Here is a 19,645-nt window from a genome sequence, read left to right as displayed (position 1 = left end):
TTCGCCTCATCAGACACCGACACTAACTTATTGTCGGAATAGATTAGCGCCGGCTTGACGCAAATCCCTCAAAACTAAAACACACTTTGTGTTTCAATCGAAAAATATAGCATAGTATAATATTTATTGTTTTATGATTGTTTGTAAGGTAAATGCTATTGTAAAATTCTATCCGGGGATAAACTAAGTAAATCATAAACTTCAAGCTTGTTGCTCACATGACGTAAAACCATTCAGAATTTAAAGTAAATTTTTCGCGAGCTTCAAGACACGCTTTGAATCATAAATTGTCCGTTCTAGGCACACTTCCCCTATAGCTCGTTCTGTTGTGACAGCCGTCATTACAACGAAACAACGACACCATTTCTCGAATTCGTGCACCGTTTCGACAAGAAGAAGAGGAATAGAGTAATTAACTTGATTAATTGAATATTGACCTAATCAACATGTATAATGTCTTACTTATACCTGTCGGCTTACCCTCCCGTTTGCTACCAGATAAGCTCGTTTGATGATGGCGCGAGCGCTGGGCTAGGTAAGGTACGTGTCCAGTATCACCACGACCGCGGATATTGTATCTCATATTCTTCCACACCCATCTTCGAAAGAGCAATTATGAAACAGGTACGATTATCTGCAGGAGTTAATCTTATTCAAGGCATCCGGTCACGCTGCTGTGTTGTCTTCATACGACGCCATGTACGGTGTTGTACGGTATGCATGTGTATTGAAACTTGGAGCATTTCGCGAGCAGCTGCAGGGTATAACATGCTGAAATACGTTCGTCGATTGAGATATCTATTGCTTTGCGAAAAGGACCCCTGAGATAAAAACGTCACCCGCTAAGTGTTTCTCGGATAACGGGCATTTTATGGGTTTCAACACTTCAGCTGCCGCTAGCAGATTTCAAACCAAATTCAATAGAGTATTGATTAAAATGGTAAGTCAGTTTTACAGCATGTTACAATTGTACAGTTTTCTCTCTAGCTTGCTTTCAAATGATGTGAAATCAATAGGACGGGTGAATTAGCATAAAATAAATTCAATGTTCAGCGGCAATGTCGATTAATTAATTTTTATTACAATTCCAATGGCGCGCCTGGGGAGTATGTAAAATACAGCAGGTATGAGCGAACAGCACTGATCGGTGAATGTTTACAAACAGGCACAATGGAAATGATGCGGGTCTGGCCGGATTAGCATATTATAGTATAAAGATTTCCTCCAAGTTTTATGTGATCTACCGTGATTTAGTTTAATATATCGTAAAACTACCTGTTCAGTTTAATTCGCACACCTGCACATTTTTGCACGCAGCAGATCACTGTGACTGATCCTCCTGATTAAAAGACCTAGGTTGACACTCGAGAACAGCTGTATTTGGTTAAACTCGTAGAAATGTAGTCTTCACTATCCGATGCTTGATCCGCTTATCGAATGAATCGTGGGAGTTCCTCGCAGACAACCGTTATTTATTAGCACCAAATTCCAAGCCAATTCATTATTCGACGCATTTGCACCCCTTTTCCGGAGTCACTTTTTTGGTGGCTGCGTTGAATACCGTGGCTAATCCTTTTAGTCCGCTGACAAAACAGCTAACCAGTAGCATGGTTGGTGAGAACGCTACCTGGGGCATTCCGCGAATCGCGTTGGAGTTGGGTGATCAATGATGTAGCATAGAAAAATTAAATTGATGATAATGATAACGTGTGGATAGAACCAATTTCAAAAAAATATTTTTAATTGAAAACCAGAGATGTGTCTTTGTCTTATTTTGGATGTTTGATGAAGATGCGCATGAAATGCTTCCGGTAAATGCATCATCAGAATTAGAAATTTCTCAATTATCTTAATTGTTTTGCATAATTTATTGTTCGTAAATGATCCATGCGTAGAGCTGAATTATCCGCACAACAATCAAAATACAACAATTAACACAACGACTTTGATTTGCCAAATTCTGACCTGTTTGCCATTGGTTGGGATAGCTCGGCAACAGACGATATATTGTCAATTTTGTGTGAAATTTAGCATCCCGAGTGCGTTGTTTTTCGATGTTTGAAGAACAAAGAGAACTTGAGTTTTGTTAAAATGTGTATTGAAATAATCTGTCGGACTTATTAGAATCGTTTACAATCGAACGTCAAGCAGTACCTATTCTCCTCCAGAGAAATCGTAAAAGGTTATACGGTGTCGATGTTTCTGCTAATTCACCGGAGCAATCTGCAAACCTCTTCGAAGTCTTTCCAAATCGCACACAGAAAAAAATATTTTGCAATTTTCAATTTATTTTCATGCACATATTTGGAGCATGAATAAAAATGTAAAATTAAGTTCCACCACAAATACACACAACTTGTCGTGCTCTCTTCAAGCAATTTTATTATAATTTCACACGTTGATTGATAATTGCAGTTTCTTTAAACGGGATACCAATGCCTTTTAATGTATTTTTAATCCAATATTACTGTAAAATAAATTACATGTAATATAACACGAACGAAAGTGTAGAATGATATGCTTTTTGATGCTCCGATTGATTGCATTGAATTGAACTTAATTTTCAATCAATGTTTTTATTCAAGCTCTGTATGTTTACATTCGTATCGATTTAAATGTCGTTTAAAGTTCATTATTTTTTGGCGTGTATTCAGTACGGTTTGTTTTTGAAATTTAAAAGAAATCATTCAACCATGTGAAAGTATTAAAAATGCTGTGGGAATCAAAATATATGGAGAATTTTTTTTAGATTTCCATCACTATAGGTGGCATTGTAAATTTCCAGGTACCGTCGAAAACCGGAAAATGATTTTGATAGGTTTTAAAAAGATATTAGCATTTCTGACCAATCTGGCCGAATGTGGCAAAGGCCCTAACACACTATATGCGGTTGTGGGAGTTAGAACTTAGGTGAGTTACGTACATGGACTTACCAGCTGCGCTGTTACCCCCCCATATGTTATATTCCGACTTTAATAGTAGTAAGACGCTGTTTGAGGCTGAAGAGTGCCTCCGTTAATAATGATGGAGTAAGGTGGGTTAAACGTCAACACTACAATGTAGACGATTCATTTAATAACATTAGTTTACAGCAATTTTTTTCTGGGGCTTGTTTCATAAAATATGAGGGAATCTCTGTTAGAACTCAGAATAATTTTAAGAACCTAAAATATTTTGTAACTACACTTGCGCAGTGTATTCTAGTATAAAAGTTTTGTGGGTCAGTACAGTAAAATCCGTACCTCGTAGAAGCCTATGCGAATCTAATATAATTTCAAATTACAAACTCCTAGACGTTTTATACGATTGAATAAAAGTACGATTGAAGTAGTGTACGATTCAATAAAATGCCAATTCAATGCAACATAATCGGCTCGCCGAAAGTTCAGAGAATTCGAGACGGAAGACTCTTATTAGGCAGTTTGAGTGCGCAATTTGAATACAAAACTAAGAGCAGTATGATCTGCAATCAGGGACTCGATGGGTGACGACACTGCAGTGACTGGTAGAGCAACATCATTTGCGAGAACGAGATCCAACAGATGTTCTGTCCGGAGAGGAAGGGAGGTCAGTTTGATGGATATTATACCCCCCCCCCCCACTTGGTTTTGTGGAAATCGGTTCAGTTGACGCAATGTGACTATAATTCTAAAATACGTCCGGAACTCGGGGTTTCCGGATCTCTCGACAGTGGATAATGTATTCAAAGAATCTTTGGCTGGCTACTAGCGATCTGGGCCCGCAAATCTAAGTAATTTGATGTTTACTTCAATGGATTTTTAACCTTTGAAGTATTACGATTGTATCGGTTTATATGGGAAATTCCTATCCCTAGTAACAATTGTGGTTTTATGATAGTTTTATAGCCACTGATAACACTTAGATTGCACTTGTAGTGTGCTATGAAACTTCAATTGTTACTTGGGATGTGACTGCAGTAACCAACCTATAACTCCGGAACCAAAAGCCAGATCTGAATCAATTCAACAGCAAAATTTGTAAAAATCGGTCAGAAATTCGCTGATAAATAGGTGTGACATTAACTTAGGAAATGGGAAAGTTCAACGGGGCCATCAAGAACCGTCACACAGAGGTACCAATCCAAAAAAGGTGGGACAAAACCTATTTGAGGGCTTAGATGTCATTTTAGAGTCAGCATTTTTTCGTAGGATATGTTCACAATATGATTCTGCAACTTTTTAAATAATTTTTTGGTTAGACTGAAGTAGAGTACCAGAGCAAAAAAAAATCAATTTTTTTTGTATGGGGTGGATGCCTTCGGCAAAATTATAGAATATCATGTTTTGAATAACTTCGTCTGAGATATCACAGACATTATATCTCATTTTTGAGGCGAAGCTGTTGATTTTTGTAAATATGATGATAAAAATGATTTTTCTACGCTAAAACCTTAATTGATTAATATAATATGTTCTACAAACTTGCTGGTACGTCTAAAATATTACTTTTTGTTGATGGAACTAATAACGTAAAAACTATATTGTTACTTCTAAAATGATTTTTCATTCAAATTTGCATTATTTTCATCATAGATTTCTGTTTTCATGGACCCTTTCGGGCAACCAAACTTTAGCTATTCCAAAACTCTATTATTCCAAGAATAAATTTAATATTACATAGGAACGGGATATAGTGGGGCTCATTATTTGGGTGACCATTCATGTGCGACGGTTTATAACACACAATGTGTTTACAATCTTTTTAATTTGCTTACTTTATTAGCTATTAACAAAATATTTTACATGCACCTACAATCATATAGAACATATTGATTTGATCAATTACGGTTACAATACGGATAGGTGAAAAAAACCAATTTTGAAGTTAAACTGCCAAAGAACAACGATCGCGGCTCAAAAAAAAAACTACAGTACGCATAAGGTATTTTCAACAAAAATGTTTGAATTTCAATATTATACAACTTTTCTGAAGTCCTCAACCATCTAAAAAATGGAAATCGTAAAATTATATTGTAAATATTTTTTCAAGGACACCTAGGTTCTGAAATATCTAAGGCCATTTGTCCCACATTTATGAATTTACAGATCTAACCTTATTGGTTAAACTAAAGTAGAATCCCCGGTCCAAAAAGAAATCAAATTTTATTTAAATAGTTCAGGTCTTCAAAAAAGTTGTTAAATATTTTATTTGGAACAATTTTGTAGAAAATACTTTATTCCTACTGTATATTTAATTTTTGAGCCGCAATCGTTGTTCTTTGGCAGTTTAACTTCAATATTTACATTTCTTTAACTTTTCCATACTGTAACCGCAATTGATCAACTCAATGTGTTTTACATGCTTATAGGTGTGTGCAAATAATATAAAAATAATATTAACACATTCTATAAACCGTCGTATAAGAATGGTCACCGAAACAATGAGTCCCACTATATCCTGTTCCTATGTAATATTAAATTTATTCTTGAAATAATAGTGTATCGGAATAAACAAAGTTTGGCTGCACGAAAGTGTCCGAAAAAACGGAAATCTTTGATGAAAATAGTACGAATTTGAATGAAAAATAGTTTTAGAAGTCAAAATATTGATTTCACGTTTTTAGTTGCTTCAATAAAAAGTTGTATTTCAATGATACCGACAAGTTTGTAGAACACATTAAATTAATCAATTGAGGTTTTAGCACGGAAAAGATGCAAAACTGATTTTAGCTCATATTTACAAAAACAATAATTTCGCTTCAAAAATGAGCTCTGTGGTATCTTGGTCAAAGTTATGCAAAATTCAAATATTCTACAACTTTGTCGAAGGCAAAAAATTTTTTTTTAGTCTATCCAAAAAACAAATTAATATGTAGCAGAATAATATTGCGAATATACCATTCGAAGAAATACGGGTCTAAAATAACATCTAAGGCCTCAAATAGGTTTTGTCCTCCCTTTTTTGGATCGGTCCCACTGTTCGTCATAGGTGGCCAATGTAGTCAAAGCTACTTTGAATGCTCATTAGTAATTTGGGGATTTGCTGTGGGACCGCGCTCTTCAACCCATAACTCCGGAACCGGAAGTCCGATTAACAAAAAAATTACGGGAGCGTTTTACCATTCATTTGAAATTAAGTTTGTGTAATTGGGTTTAGCCATCTCTGACAAAAGTGAGCGAGATTAGAAAACACATACACACACATATAGACATTTGCCAATCTCGACGAACTTAGTCGAATGGTATATGGGACTTGGCCTTCCGGACCTCGATTAACATATCGATTTTCAGAGTGATTGTATATCTTTTCTATTGAAGCTAAAAGCTATATTTGTGAACATTAATCGTTTATATTACGAATGTAGAATTCTCGAGATAACTATTTTGGGGATTTGTCTGAAAAAATATGAAATTTTTTTTAGAAAGATTCTCGTAGATTTTATCAAACCATTCATTTGACTAATGCAACAGATTCCAAAATTCAAATATTTTACGAACATTTTATATACGAAACCTATTCGTAGCATTGATCCTAAGAAGGCCACGAATAGGAACACAAATTTTGAATTTGATACGGCCCAAAAGAGGCCCTGATTTGTGAAACTCAAAACACTTCAAACAATGTCAGTATCAACTTCGATGCGCCTCTTCTGCCAACATTGATCACACCAATCGAAATGGTGTTTTGTCTAACGACCACTTCTCATTAGCAGGTAAACTTTATGCACAAGCCATTAATTAAGTTATAAACATGGCATTATATTACTGTGTTGTTCCTGTTATTTTTGGCACGACATAATTTTCACAACTGATTATCGATGCATAAAAGATGCGCGAACACGATGATGGTGGGCATTTTTATCCATTCTCTAGTGGCAGATCTGGCAAAAATAAATATAGTGACGGACAAAACAATAACACCAACCAAAATAAAAGCCAAAATTAATCATGTTCTATTTTTCTTTCGTTGAAGATCGAAATCAAATTCTTTGTCTTTGCCTCATCTGATCAGAAGATGTTTTTAAATATTTTTTTTTAAAGTTTTTAGAATCAAACCCAGTTTAGTTGTTTTTTGACAAACTGCAGTCGAGTCTACTGGTCTATTAGGTCATCCCTGGGGCTCCTAATAACATGTTTATGCTCCTTAAGCCTCCTTTGGCAGAGTTCTGGTTTACACTGATTATTTCAGATCATCCATAATTTTCGATACTAGTTTAAATGCATCCATAGTGATCAAGCATCCACTACAGCGCTATATTTCCTGGGTGTCTAGTCGCTATACATGGTTTCGCATCATGACGAATATTTTAAACATAGTCTGACAGACGAGAGTAATTTCCCTCTTTCACCATTTCTTTTATCAAAATCTGTCCTTTTTTTAGAAAATGATATCTTCGATCCTCTTTTCTCCTTAAACTTGCAACGAATTAACTAAAAATAGGCTTTTACTGCAATTTTCTATGTTTCTTTTAAGCTGAATATACGTCTTTAAACTACAACATTTTCGATCCAACGAAATTCTGTTCAGATAACGAATGGTGTCCTAATTTAATGTGACGTGGTTTTTTGCACCCCCCCCCCCACTAAAATGTCAAATCTATTTGCATTGTATAACTTACTTTTCATGCCACAAAGTTGGTAATGATTATTGACACATCATTATTAGTGTCCGCCGCTAGATGACCTCATGTTAATCTATCGTGGAGGTAAGCGACTCAAAAAGAAATGTTAGTGCCGCAGTGGTCGTATTGTTTTGTCCGTAACTGTGTGTATTAAAACCAATTCCAATGCAGTGTCTTGTTTAAATATTTCACTATCGACAGCCCATCCGAGACCTCCTACTGGGTTTGTATACTTGAAGAAGAATGTGAAAATTTTGATATAATTTTTCTCCGAAAGAGCACCGAGACCAAGAAACTCTGATAAACGTGGCAAATATTCACATAAACATGATCATCAACTTCAAACAATTTCGCGTATATTTCTTCATTATGCACAGTTCGTTAGTGGCGCTTGGCGTGGAACGGAATATTCCAACAGCGCACTATTTCTTTATTTTGGACGTAGTTAAGATAAGGAACCACAATCGACATGACGCTAATGTTTGCAAGGTGTGATCATAAATATTAGATTTAATTAAAAAATGAATCCGAACGCTCAAAACATTCGCATCTGCGGTGACTTTCTGGTGGGATTTGCGACGCCGATTAAAGGGGTGAATTTACGAGGTGCAGTAATTGAGCAAGGCGCATACCTGCTGAAATTGGTGCTTTGCTGATCACCGTTGTGTCTTCTGGCGGCGCTGTAGATCGGATCCCGAACGTGTGGTGCGGCGGCTGAGCGCACTTCTGGAAATAAAAAAAAAGAGAACAACACGAATAAAATAATGATACTACATTATGTCGGTACAGACTACAGGCTTGCCGCCAAGATGAGAACTGCAAGTATTTTCCAATCGAACGAGATCGCTTAAAAATGGCTAATGGGGAAAGATTTGGTTGAATGCAAAATTCGATAAATTGTATGCTCCAAAACGAGGATCGTAAACTGAATTTGTGAAAAAAATGCTTTGAATCTGTTCTTTTTATCTTACATCTAAAGGGTTAACATGGTTGTGCCGTAGAGCGAAAAACAAACGCTTAAATTATGCTAACGACGTTTGGGATCCTTATACATCGGTTGTCCCTTGATTTTTTTAGTGATTGTACAACAACGTTGTTTGTACTATGAAAATTTTGGTAATTTATTATTTTGAACTTGCTGTTCAAATTCACTACTGACATCGATTCCGACTGATGACGTCTTATTACACATGCAGCCGCGATAATTACTGAATTTGAATGTCAGTCTAAAACCGGTCAGCCGAATTGACCACCTCCAACAAAGATGCTAATTGCAACCGTCTGGTTTACGTTTTTCTTGGCACAAACATTAGCTGGTTGCAATTTGTCTTTCGCGATTCTGAGAGAATGAAAGATACTTGCTGTCAACGCGTCAGACTGCTTAAATATTGAAAACGACGCCATCGGCAATAGATTGCTCAACGGTGGGGGATTTCGATCGCGTTTATTCGCGTAGTAAATAAAAATCTAGCCAAAAATCGTAAATCTTTGTTTTTTTCTGAACAAAGAATTAAAACTCTACTTGGTCTACGTTGTCCGCTCTAATCTCAAAGTTATCACCCTTGTCAACTACCGCTAGTGACAGCTGCCTGCTTGGGTGGTCTCTAGCCGCAGGCGCTTGCATAAGTGAGCATGACTTCACTGTTTCAATGTGCCCTTAACGTTGTACTCGCCATTAAGCGGTGGTGGCAACGAATCGTACCGATATGATTCAACCTATGGTTGTGACATACAACTGATCTGCTCGATCATTTGATGAGGATTTGCCCGTTGCCGGGGAGATGGCGCCGACACTTGAGTTAAATTTCCACGTCCAAGTGTACAAGATCGCCTCTGTTCGACCAAGCAACTAGGATTACTGATGGCAGTTCTCACGAAAGTAGTTGTTGGTAAACGCGTTAGATCATGTGCTGCTGAATTAAGCTGATGATTAATATTTAGCGCAATCGTTAGCGGTTGACATTCGCTGGGTGTATGGTGTGGGTGGACAGCCACGTGGTGTTCGTCATGTAGTACGGTTAGAATCTCTGTTTTAGATCATCGAATTTATTACAGTGAGATATTTCGCGTGCCATCATCAATCTATGACATTTTCCGAAACATCCCATATGACTTTTAAACGGAACGTTTCAATAGGCAGAATTGTTCTTGAGAGCGTATGGAATGGGCCAATCGGGTGCAGTCACCAGCCTCCTCAGTATTGTAATGATGTATAAAACTTAGGTACAGATAGATTTTTTTTAAACCAGGTAAGTAGGCATTCGTATAACCGATCTACAGTAATACAAAACTGTTCAAAGCCCCAAAAAGTAACTTCAGTATTTACCATTAAAAGTATTTTTCCACTGATCCAAAATAGTTGAATGTGAACAAAATTATGTCTAAATTAGTCATGGGATTTGCGTTTCGGCTTCGTCTCATCTGAATCCGACACTAACTTAGTGACAGGACTAGCCTAGCACCGGATTGACGCTAGCTCCAAAAACGGAGACACAATTTGTGTTCCTAAGCAAACCCCTAGTCAAGCGTGATGTCCTGCAAAAGAAGGAGCTCATTTAAAGCTGATGATAACTAACGAAATCGGAAGATTTGGTTTGGTTTAGCAAGCCAATGCAAGATGCACTATGATATATTTCTCTTTAGTGGAAAACAATTCTCGAGTGTTTTTGAAAAGGGCCAATAAGCATACTTTTAAAATACACTTTGAGGGGAAATCCTGAACAAACCATTAACCTTCCTGCAGTCGCGCTAGTGCACTGAGTGCACGCTGCTCTGAAAATCTAGCGAAAGCGTCTTAGGGCACCAGCGGCTGCTCGTTCAGTGGGCCATCAGCGCGACTTCCGGAGGGTTAATCATGAAAATGTTAACATCTATTCTCGGTGAGTTACGGTTTGTCCGAAATTCTCTCTCGCAGTGAATTTTGACAGTACGCTTATTGGCCGTTTACACAAAAAACAAGCGAGAATTCAGCTAAAAACTACTTTTTCTAGACAAAAATCAATGCGAAAACAAACCGAGAGAGCGCTGATTGATGATTCCAAGCGGAATTCAAACATTTCGACGCGTGATGTGGCCAAAACATTTGATGTTTCGCAAAGTTTCATCTAGAGGGCCAAGAAATGACACGGATTGAAAATGTGCAAGGCGCAGAATTTCCCAAATCCCTTCCCCTAGCTTGATGGATTTGACGATATTGCAAACGTCATTAAGCATACTTCGTACATCAGTTTTAAAGAGCCTCAGACAGACACTTGCTTTAAGATAGTCACGCCTCGATAGTGGTGCATCGAGGATCCCAAGAGGGGGCTTTTTTATGTTTTGTGTTTTTTAATACTTTGTACCAGCTCAAACTAATGATTAACCATTAAATAAATATAAAAGTAGAAGTCTATTGGTGTTAGTGTAATAATAATTGTAGTTTTTAGTACTAGCGTACAATTGTCATTTGTTAATTGTATGTCTGTATCTGTTGGTTTGAGTACCTGAGACAGCTGGGTTTGGAAATGGAAGCAGAATACTGGTTCAAATTATCATCCGGTGTGAAATTTTTTCCTTCCTAGGATTGGATAAATTAAGGTACGCTTAATTTACCGGCGTACGTGAATCATACATTTCCGGTCAGCACAGTAAGTCAACATCAGCTATGCCAGATGTGAAGACATGTCTTTATTTTGGAGACATATGAAATTATATAAAGACGTGTTTTCATTTTGAAGACATTTTTTTTGGAGGACTGACTGATTTCTGATAGAATTCTGGCTAAAAATCAAAAACCAATTCAGTATCCTGGTCGATGAAGACAATTCCTATCGGCTGATATTGGATTTTTTTATTAATTGGACTTTCGGTTCCGGAGTCAAGGGTTGGAGTACAGCCACACAGCAAATTCCCATATATACAAGTACCACCATGATATCAGAATGATGCAAAACTTATTAAAATGGGTGAAAAATTTCAGATAAAATAATAAAAAAATCGATTTTTTGAAAAATTAGAAGGTATATAAAGCCGGTCATAAAAACCAATGAAAAATTTGGATTGAAATGGTTTTGTGTATGAAACTACTTTAAAATTAAATCTAGTTTAAAGTTTCCTAACAAGTTGAAAGTTTTCGGCGGGGTCCGCACCCCCTGGACCCTCCTCTTACATCCGCGCTGGTTTCAGCGTCGACACATAGCGTCTCAAGTTCGTGGTTGTCGATCCATTGTATGTGCACATCGCATTGAATATGTGATAGATATTTCCACCGTTATATTGAACATAACCATTCATAGCCATAGAATCGTAGTTTGGACAAATGAGAAAGGCATAATTGCACCACTAGGTGGATCATAACACGTTTTGTTTTACTGTATCTTGAACTAGATTCGTAGTAACGCTCACTAACACAATCAATTTCATATTCTCTCATATACACTAACCACCTCATTCAAAACGTACAAGCGCTCATAGCCTTCGCGATACAACAAACCACAAACGCGAACATGCACTTGCAATCTCCCGCACATACTCACGCCCGCGATCTCCCCAACAATAAAACACTCCGGTAATTGAGTTGACGTTTTAGCACCTAAAATTTTTCAAACGTGGTCTCAAGCATGAATCCACCGTTCGCGCGGTCATGAATCGGCCCCGTCCGGATTTCCCTTCCCTCGGTCCTAGCAGGTTAGACTCATGCCTTCAGTTGGGCCAATAAAAAATGTCGCTCGTATCCACAAGGGGACAATTAATAAATTACGTAACGCTTTTAGGGGGGGGGGGTCGACAAGTTGTTACATATTGTGACATAGGGGGGAGGGGGAGTAAGCTAGATCGTTACGTAACATGTTTTCATCGAAGAAAAAAAAATTCAAGGATTTTGTTACGTAATAGGGGAGGGGGGATAAAGAAATTTGTTACAATTTGTTACATGGGGGGAGGGGAGAGACAATTTTGGGCAATTTTTGCGTTACATAATTTATGAATGGTCCCTAGACAACGGCGACATGACCGCGACCGGGAACTCTAGTTATATTGAAGAACTCTCTTCTAGTATCTGAACCGTACATTGACAATTAAACATCAGATTCACGGTCCGTGCGATCATTCAAGAGCACACGCGAATATGCGTAGTTCTGCGTTATTACGTTAACATGCAAACGCTTGAGCTTTGTCCACGCACAACTACGCCTGCGATCTCGCAAAGGTGATAAAATGAACGTAACTCATAAACGCGGTGTAAAGCGCGAACCTTCGTACACATATTTTCGCTTGTTCATGAACCGGTTAGGTCCGAAAGTCCCTACCCTCGGCCCTATTAGGTTCATGCCTTCAGTTGGAAATTAAGAATAAAAAAATGACGCTCATATCCACTAAACAACACGATCCATGGCGGCTTGATCGGGGACCTTAGTGATATGGGGAACCTTGCTCTCTTCTAGCATCGGAACTAAATGCTAAAAATTAGGAGCCAGATTCACAGTCCGCGCGCGATTATCCAAGAATGCACGCGAATATGCCATAACACGGCAAATACATTAACATACAAACGCTCGAGCCTTCGCACTACTACGCCCGCAATCTCCCAAACAGTGCCTAAGTAAACGTCGTAGCACTTAGAAATTTACATAACTTCAGTGGGACCAATCAGGACAAAATAACGCTTATATCAACTAAACAACACGTTCCATGGCGACATGACCGGAAACTATAGTAACACCTCACTCACTCCCTTCTAGCATCTGATCCTTACATTGAAAATTTGGTACCTGTTTCACGGTCCGCGCAAACATCTAAAAATACACGCGAATTTACGAATGGCCACACGATTATAAAATCGAATTTATTCAGGCGATATTACATACACGTTAGCACACGTGACATACAAACGTACACGCAACATACAAACATACCTACGCGACATACAAACGCCCACGCGATAGAACACGTAAACTTACAAACGCCCAAGTTCTTCGCGATAATACACAAAGACAAACATGCAATCACGATCACCCACGCACATCTACGTCCAAGATTTCGCAAATTCGAAAACACCCCTATGGTTTAGCGAACGATATAGCACGTACAATCTGTTAATCGCGGCACAAACACAAATGCTCATTTCCACACGATCGTAAAATCCCTACGTCAGAATCACGGCCCGCTTCAATTGGTCTTAAGTAGTGTTTCAATGGCTGACATTCTCCGTCTCGTGAGTGAGTGATTCTGAAGGGGAGCTATTCCGAGATCCCAGCACTAAAGCTCCAATAGGACAACTCTCGAAAAAAAATATGTTTTTCTGTTCTCTTTATTATAGAGCCTCCGAAATCTTTTTACTTGCTAATGTTTTAAAATTAGGTCTCATTCACAGTAAGCTCGCCTGTTTTGCACTTGAATGTTCTTTTTTCATATAAGCAGTGGAATACAGCTCGATGTAACAAACAAAAAATTGACAAATTTTCATTTGAATACAAAACGGACTAAAGTGAACTAATGCATTCTCTTGCAAGCTCTCGTTTTTACGCACGGGTACACTGAGTCAGAGCCAGGGGCCTCGGGATTTTGGGGGCTGCGAGCTTAAAAAATGATTCTAAAGGCTATATTGTAAAAATTAATCTTCTAGTCACTAGGAGACGTGATTGTGAGAAATGGGCTCTTGTTTATAACTCTTTAGCGTCTGGGTAACAAAGGATCGGTAGCAGCTCGGAATCGCTCATTGCATTGTATCCCATGAAATTAAGACAATCACACGACGCTGCATGACCAGGATGGCCTTGAACCAACTCTAACGTCAATCCAACATTTCGATTCTAGTTTTAATTAATTTTGAGTAAAAACAATGACGCGTTCTCTACAACGCGTACACATAGTTCGAAAGGTACTAAACAGGAGCGATTACCAGAACACGGTGGCAAAACTTGAGCAAAGAAGCTCTACATAAAGCGAAAGAAGATCTCAAAATTCGCTAAAAAATATTTGTTAGGCAAGCGATCGGTAGATGTGGCAAATATCCAGTTCTTCATTACATCTGTGACCATCAAAGAGCACATAAATAGGAAGTCCTTCAAAAGTGACTACTGCACTTTTTGAATTCTCACGAAGATTCGGAACATTCTTGACCGGATTTGGCTTCTTTCACTATGCCATCCCAGACTGGTACAGAACCAATAATGTTGTATTTTTGTACTACACTCCGCTCCATCCATAAGATTTTAGGCCTTTATGAAGGCAAACGTTCGCAAAATCTCAAAAAAAGTTTAAAGTTGCCCTTGTAAAAGTGTATCTACACTAATTCACCCTACCTGTATTCTGAATCTGATCAAAGGAGGGACAGCAAATGTGCGTGTCGGTTTGTAGAATCTCCGACGTTTCATGACCTATATTGTACCTAAATTTTTTTTCGATCGGTTCCAGTATTTTTGTCACTAAAATTATTTTTACGAACATTCTTGTACTGTGGGGTACTTCTAATCAAAGTTTGGGTAACACCATCAGAACATTCTTACCGTTACCGGTTACCGAAATAAAATAATTTAAAATTATCCTGTGTGGTATGCACCACCCTATTGTGCAACACGTATCAGTCTAATACGTGAGTGACTGCATAGCGTCCACCCAGCTCTCGCCCGTCGGCCAGCTGCTCGGTCCATTATGAGTTCCTCTCTCTCTCGATGCATCGTTCAGGGCTATTCTTGTCGTGTCGTATTTGTGGCAGCATAAAGCAGTCAACCTTGTTGGAGGTAAGTCGTGTATGTGTTCTGCCTAGTTCACACATTGGCGTCCGTGACAGGTTTACTAATTGTTTATTAGTAACAAATAAAGAAAAAAATGGCCATTGGGAATCACCTAACATGTGGCTTTAAAAAGTGGAATATCCGAAAAGAAAACTATGGAATGAGGAAAAGAGCGAATTTTTAGGTAACCGCCGCGTGTAAAAAAAAACCGGAGTGCTAGGGCGCCATTGTCCTATTAGTGAATTGTTATACTGTGTGGTAATGGTAATAGCTCGGGATGAGCCATGGTGGTAACAATAAAATTAATACGTTCTATTAAGGAAGTGTTTTTATGAAGAACAGCAGCTTGGGACGAGAAATGATTTATTTGTTTTACTAGCTCGGGACGAGCGTTGGTAAGATTAGTTTGGTAGCTCGGGACGAGCAATGATGAAATTGTAATATTAGCTCGGGACGAGCACCGATAAAAATTTTTACTAGCTCGGGACGAGCATTGGCAATATTAAATTGATAGCTCGGGACGAGCATTGATAAAATTGTGTGAACAAATTAGCTCGGGACGAGCAGGCATAAACCTTTGTGAAATTTTTAATGAGTAGTATTGATTGGATATACACATACCGACATAGGATACAAGAGACAATTACGAAATTTACGACAGCGAGTGGAAGACTTTGAGAATTATGTTTATGAATTGACGCATATTTGACGCTAACAATCATGCTGTTCTCCACTTATATTTCAGAAAAGATTTTATCGATTTGCGGAAGAAATTGAAGCTAAGAAAGCCATAATGTCAAACGCGGGAAAATACGTTCGCGCTCCGGTTTACGAAAGCGACTTGGAAAGTGAAAATGAATTCGACGACAGTCAAGTCAACAGTCCCGGAAGATATGTCCGTACGCTTCATTCTGATGGAGACAGTATTGATGTTTACACCGCCTATAAAACTACTGTGGATCCAGATCAAGAAAACCGGGAGCTTCGGGAAAGGGTACTTGAATTGGAGAAAAGTATTGCTGAAATCGCTGGCATGCGCAGTTGCGGGGATGACCGTAATCGAGAAAGCAACCCTGTAACACCAGCATTTGTACCAACCTCGCCACCAACCGTGATGTCACTCGACAATGGTGCTCAAAACATCCGTTGGGACAATATTAAGCCATTCCCGAAGGGTGTTCCTGCTAACAAGTTGTGGGAGGCATGGACAAAATTTTTTGAAAATTTTGAAATCGCAGCTTCTCTATCGAATGCATACGATCCAGTAAAGCGGTTTCATCTGCTATATTTATCGATTGGAGATGAGCTTCAAGGAATCGTGCGTGCAGCAAAGTTGCGACCTGATTCGATTGACGCCAACTGCTATGGAGTGTTCGTTAAGAACATTGAGGAATACTTGAAGGCATTAACTGACACCTCGGCCGAGCATGACGCCTTTTCATCCATGCAGCAAGAGAAAGGCGAATCAGCAGTTAATTTTCACGCGAGATTAATGGAGAAAGTTTGGTTATGTGGATACAGCCCATCCGACCAAGACCGGTTTGTCCGAACACAGCTCCTTAAAGGGTTAAGGAATCGCGAGCTAGCTAAAGCGGCAAGAACGTATGGACATGACACAAACTTTGTTGTACAATCAGCGACGCGGGATGAAGCTTTGCAGCCAGAGCCCCCGTCACTTGAGGGTCCGACATCCATCTTGGCTGTATCCCGCAGTTTCTCTCGTGACGTGGGAATGAAGCGTCAACTCAGTAAGCCAGATGAGAGAGGTATTGGGTTCAGACCAAAGCACTTTCGAGGAGATGGTAGGCCATCTTTGCAGCGTTATGAGCGGTGTTCGAGGTGTAATCGGGCAGCTCACGGTGGTCAACGGTGCCCAGCGTTGGACAAAAATTGCAACTCATGCGGACGCCGTGGCCATTTTTCTGCTACATGCCGTAGGAAACGTGTTAACATGTGTGTAGAATCAAATTCTCCTGTTGAAGCCTTTAGACCACAGGTAAAGCTAGCGAATTTTAATGAGGAGAAATAAAACGTACATGCAAACGGAATTTATGCATTTTTATTATATGTGGCATTATTTACATTTTCAGCAAATCAACGCACTTTCGCTTGGAGACGTGTTGGTCGATTGTACCGTTGGTTCATCGAATCCAATCAGATTTCTCATTGACTCAGGGGCAGATACCAATGTTGTTGGTGGAGACGATTGGCGCAATCTTAAGTCGCAAGCGCAACATGGGACAGCGATACTTGTCCCCGTCGAAATTCCAGAAAACAGGGGGTTGCGTGGTTATGCCGCAGATAAACCGATGTTAGTTGAACATTCTTTCAGAGCCAAAATTCAGGTAATTGGATCCAAAAAGCCTGTTGTCACTGCCGACTTCTTGGTAGTGGAACAAGGTCGTTGTTCGTTGCTTGGAAGGAATACTGCTAGTGATATGGAGTTGTTGAGAGTAGGGGCTGATATTAATAGTTGTAAGCATGATGAACAGACCGAAGTATTCCCAAGGATGCCCGGTGTGAAGGTAAAGTTTTGCGTGGACAAAACGATTCCTCCGGAGAAAAACGCGTATTATAACGTTCCAGCGGCATATCGTGAGGCTGCAAGACTTCGGCTCAAGCAAATGGAGACGCGCGGAATTATCGAGCGAGTAATTACTGCACCGGAGTGGATCAGCGGCATGTCTGCTGTACCAAAAGGTAAGGACGATTTTCGGCTAGTGGTCAACATGCGCGCACCCAATAAGGCAATCAAGCGTCAGTATTTCAGACTGCCTCAGCTTGAAGAAATGAAAGTGAAGTTACATGGAGCAAAATATTTTTCCAAGCTTGACCTATCCAACGCCTACTATCACCTTGAGTTGAGTAGTGAGTCACGAGACTTAACAACCTTCTTGGCAGAAGATGGGATGTATCGGTTTACCCGACTTATGTTTGGGGTGAACTGCGCTCCCGAAATTTTTCAACGGGAGATGTCTCGAATTTTGGACGAAGTGAAAAACAAAATTGTATACATCGACGATATACTTTTGTTTGCAGAAACGCTAGAAGAGCTACATCGGACCGTGGCACATGTATTAAGAATTTTGAACAGAAACAATCTTTCACTCAACATGTCCAAATGCGAGTTTGATCAAACTCGAATCAAATTCGTGGGGCATGAGCTTGATGAGTCTGGATTTAACATCGAAGAGTCGAAAGTCAAGGACATAAGGAAGTTCCGTCATCCGAGTACCACATCCGAGCTTCGAAGCTTCTTAGGGTTAGCTTCATTTGTTAGTCCATACATACAGCATTTTGCGGACATTTCGTCGCCTTTGTGGACCGCAATATCTTCAAAATCCTGGATCTGGGGACACGAACAAGAGCAAGCATTTGAATTAGTCAAAGACCGCATAGTACATTGTGCAGTTTCGTTAGGGTACTTCTCGGAGGACGACAAAACTGTTCTGTATACAGATGCCTCTCCAAACGCTTTAGGAGCAGTATTAGTGCAGGAAAATGGTAAGGAAACTCCTCGAATAATTAGCTTTGCGTCTAAGGCTTTGACAACCACCGAAAAGAAATACGCCCAAAACCAGCGTGAAGCTTTGGCTGCAGTGTGGGCAGTCGAGCATTTTGCGTACTATTTACTAGGAAGGCATTTCACCCTGCGCACTGATGCGCGAGGCATAACCTTTATTCTGAATCGAACTAGAGAAACCGCTAAGCGAGCTTTGACAAGAGCCGACGGTTGGGCGTTAAGGCTTAGCCCTTACAGTTACGATGTAGAGTTTGTACGCGGCTCTGAAAACATTGCTGATCCATCTTCTCGTCTTTATAACGGGAATGACGATTCTTTCGACGAGGAAATCAGCCCATGGGAAGTGGCACATCTTGAAGGTATATAAAGCCGGTCATAAAAACCAATGAAAAATTTGGATTGAAATGGTTTTGTGTATGAAACTACTTTAAAATTAAATCTAGTTTAAAGTTTCCTAACAAGTTGAAAGTTTTCGGCGGGGTCCGCACCCCCTGGACCCTCCTCTTACATCCGCGCTGGTTTCAGCGTCGACACATAGCGTCTCAAGTTCGTGGTTGTCGATCCATTGTATGTGCACATCGCATTGAATATGTGATAGATATTTCCACCGTTATATTGAACATAACCATTCATAGCCATAGAATCGTAGTTTGGACAAATGAGAAAGGCATAATTGCACCACTAGGTGGATCATAACACGTTTTGTTTTACTGTATCTTGAACTAGATTCGTAGTAACGCTCACTAACACAATCAATTTCATATTCTCTCATATACACTAACCACCTCATTCAAAACGTACAAGCGCTCATAGCCTTCGCGATACAAC

At 39.3% G+C, this 19,645-nt stretch overlaps 3 protein-coding genes across 7 annotated transcripts in view; 2 read left to right on the top strand and 1 right to left on the bottom strand.

The window, feature by feature from the left end:
* Positions 1-19,645, top strand: part of LOC131688768 (pickpocket protein 28-like) — a 179,839-nt gene that overhangs the window by 15,471 nt on the left and 144,723 nt on the right. The gene's annotated exons all lie outside the window — the stretch shown is intronic.
* LOC131688769 (uncharacterized) overlaps positions 1-19,645 on the bottom strand; it is a 104,936-nt gene that overhangs the window by 28,092 nt on the left and 57,199 nt on the right. For all 5 annotated transcript variants that reach the window (XM_058973279.1, XM_058973281.1, XM_058973280.1 and 2 more), the window contains exon 3: positions 8,215-8,308. In XM_058973279.1, the coding sequence (XP_058829262.1) occupies positions 8,215-8,308 (94 nt within the window). The remainder of the gene's footprint in view (positions 1-8,214; positions 8,309-19,645) is intronic.
* Positions 15,296-17,342, top strand: LOC131688770 (uncharacterized). The gene is made up of 2 exons (XM_058973284.1): positions 15,296-15,300; positions 16,040-17,342. The coding sequence occupies exon 2, from the start codon at positions 16,088-16,090 to the stop codon at positions 17,321-17,323; it is 1,236 nt and encodes a 411-aa protein (XP_058829267.1). The 5' UTR covers positions 15,296-15,300; positions 16,040-16,087; the 3' UTR covers positions 17,324-17,342.

This window comes from Topomyia yanbarensis, chromosome 3 (genome assembly GCF_030247195.1).
Source record: "Topomyia yanbarensis strain Yona2022 chromosome 3, ASM3024719v1, whole genome shotgun sequence".
NCBI lineage: Eukaryota > Metazoa > Arthropoda > Insecta > Diptera > Culicidae > Topomyia > Topomyia yanbarensis.
The sequence above is the reverse complement of the archived record's forward strand: the minus strand, read 5'-3'. Positions and strand labels throughout refer to the sequence as shown.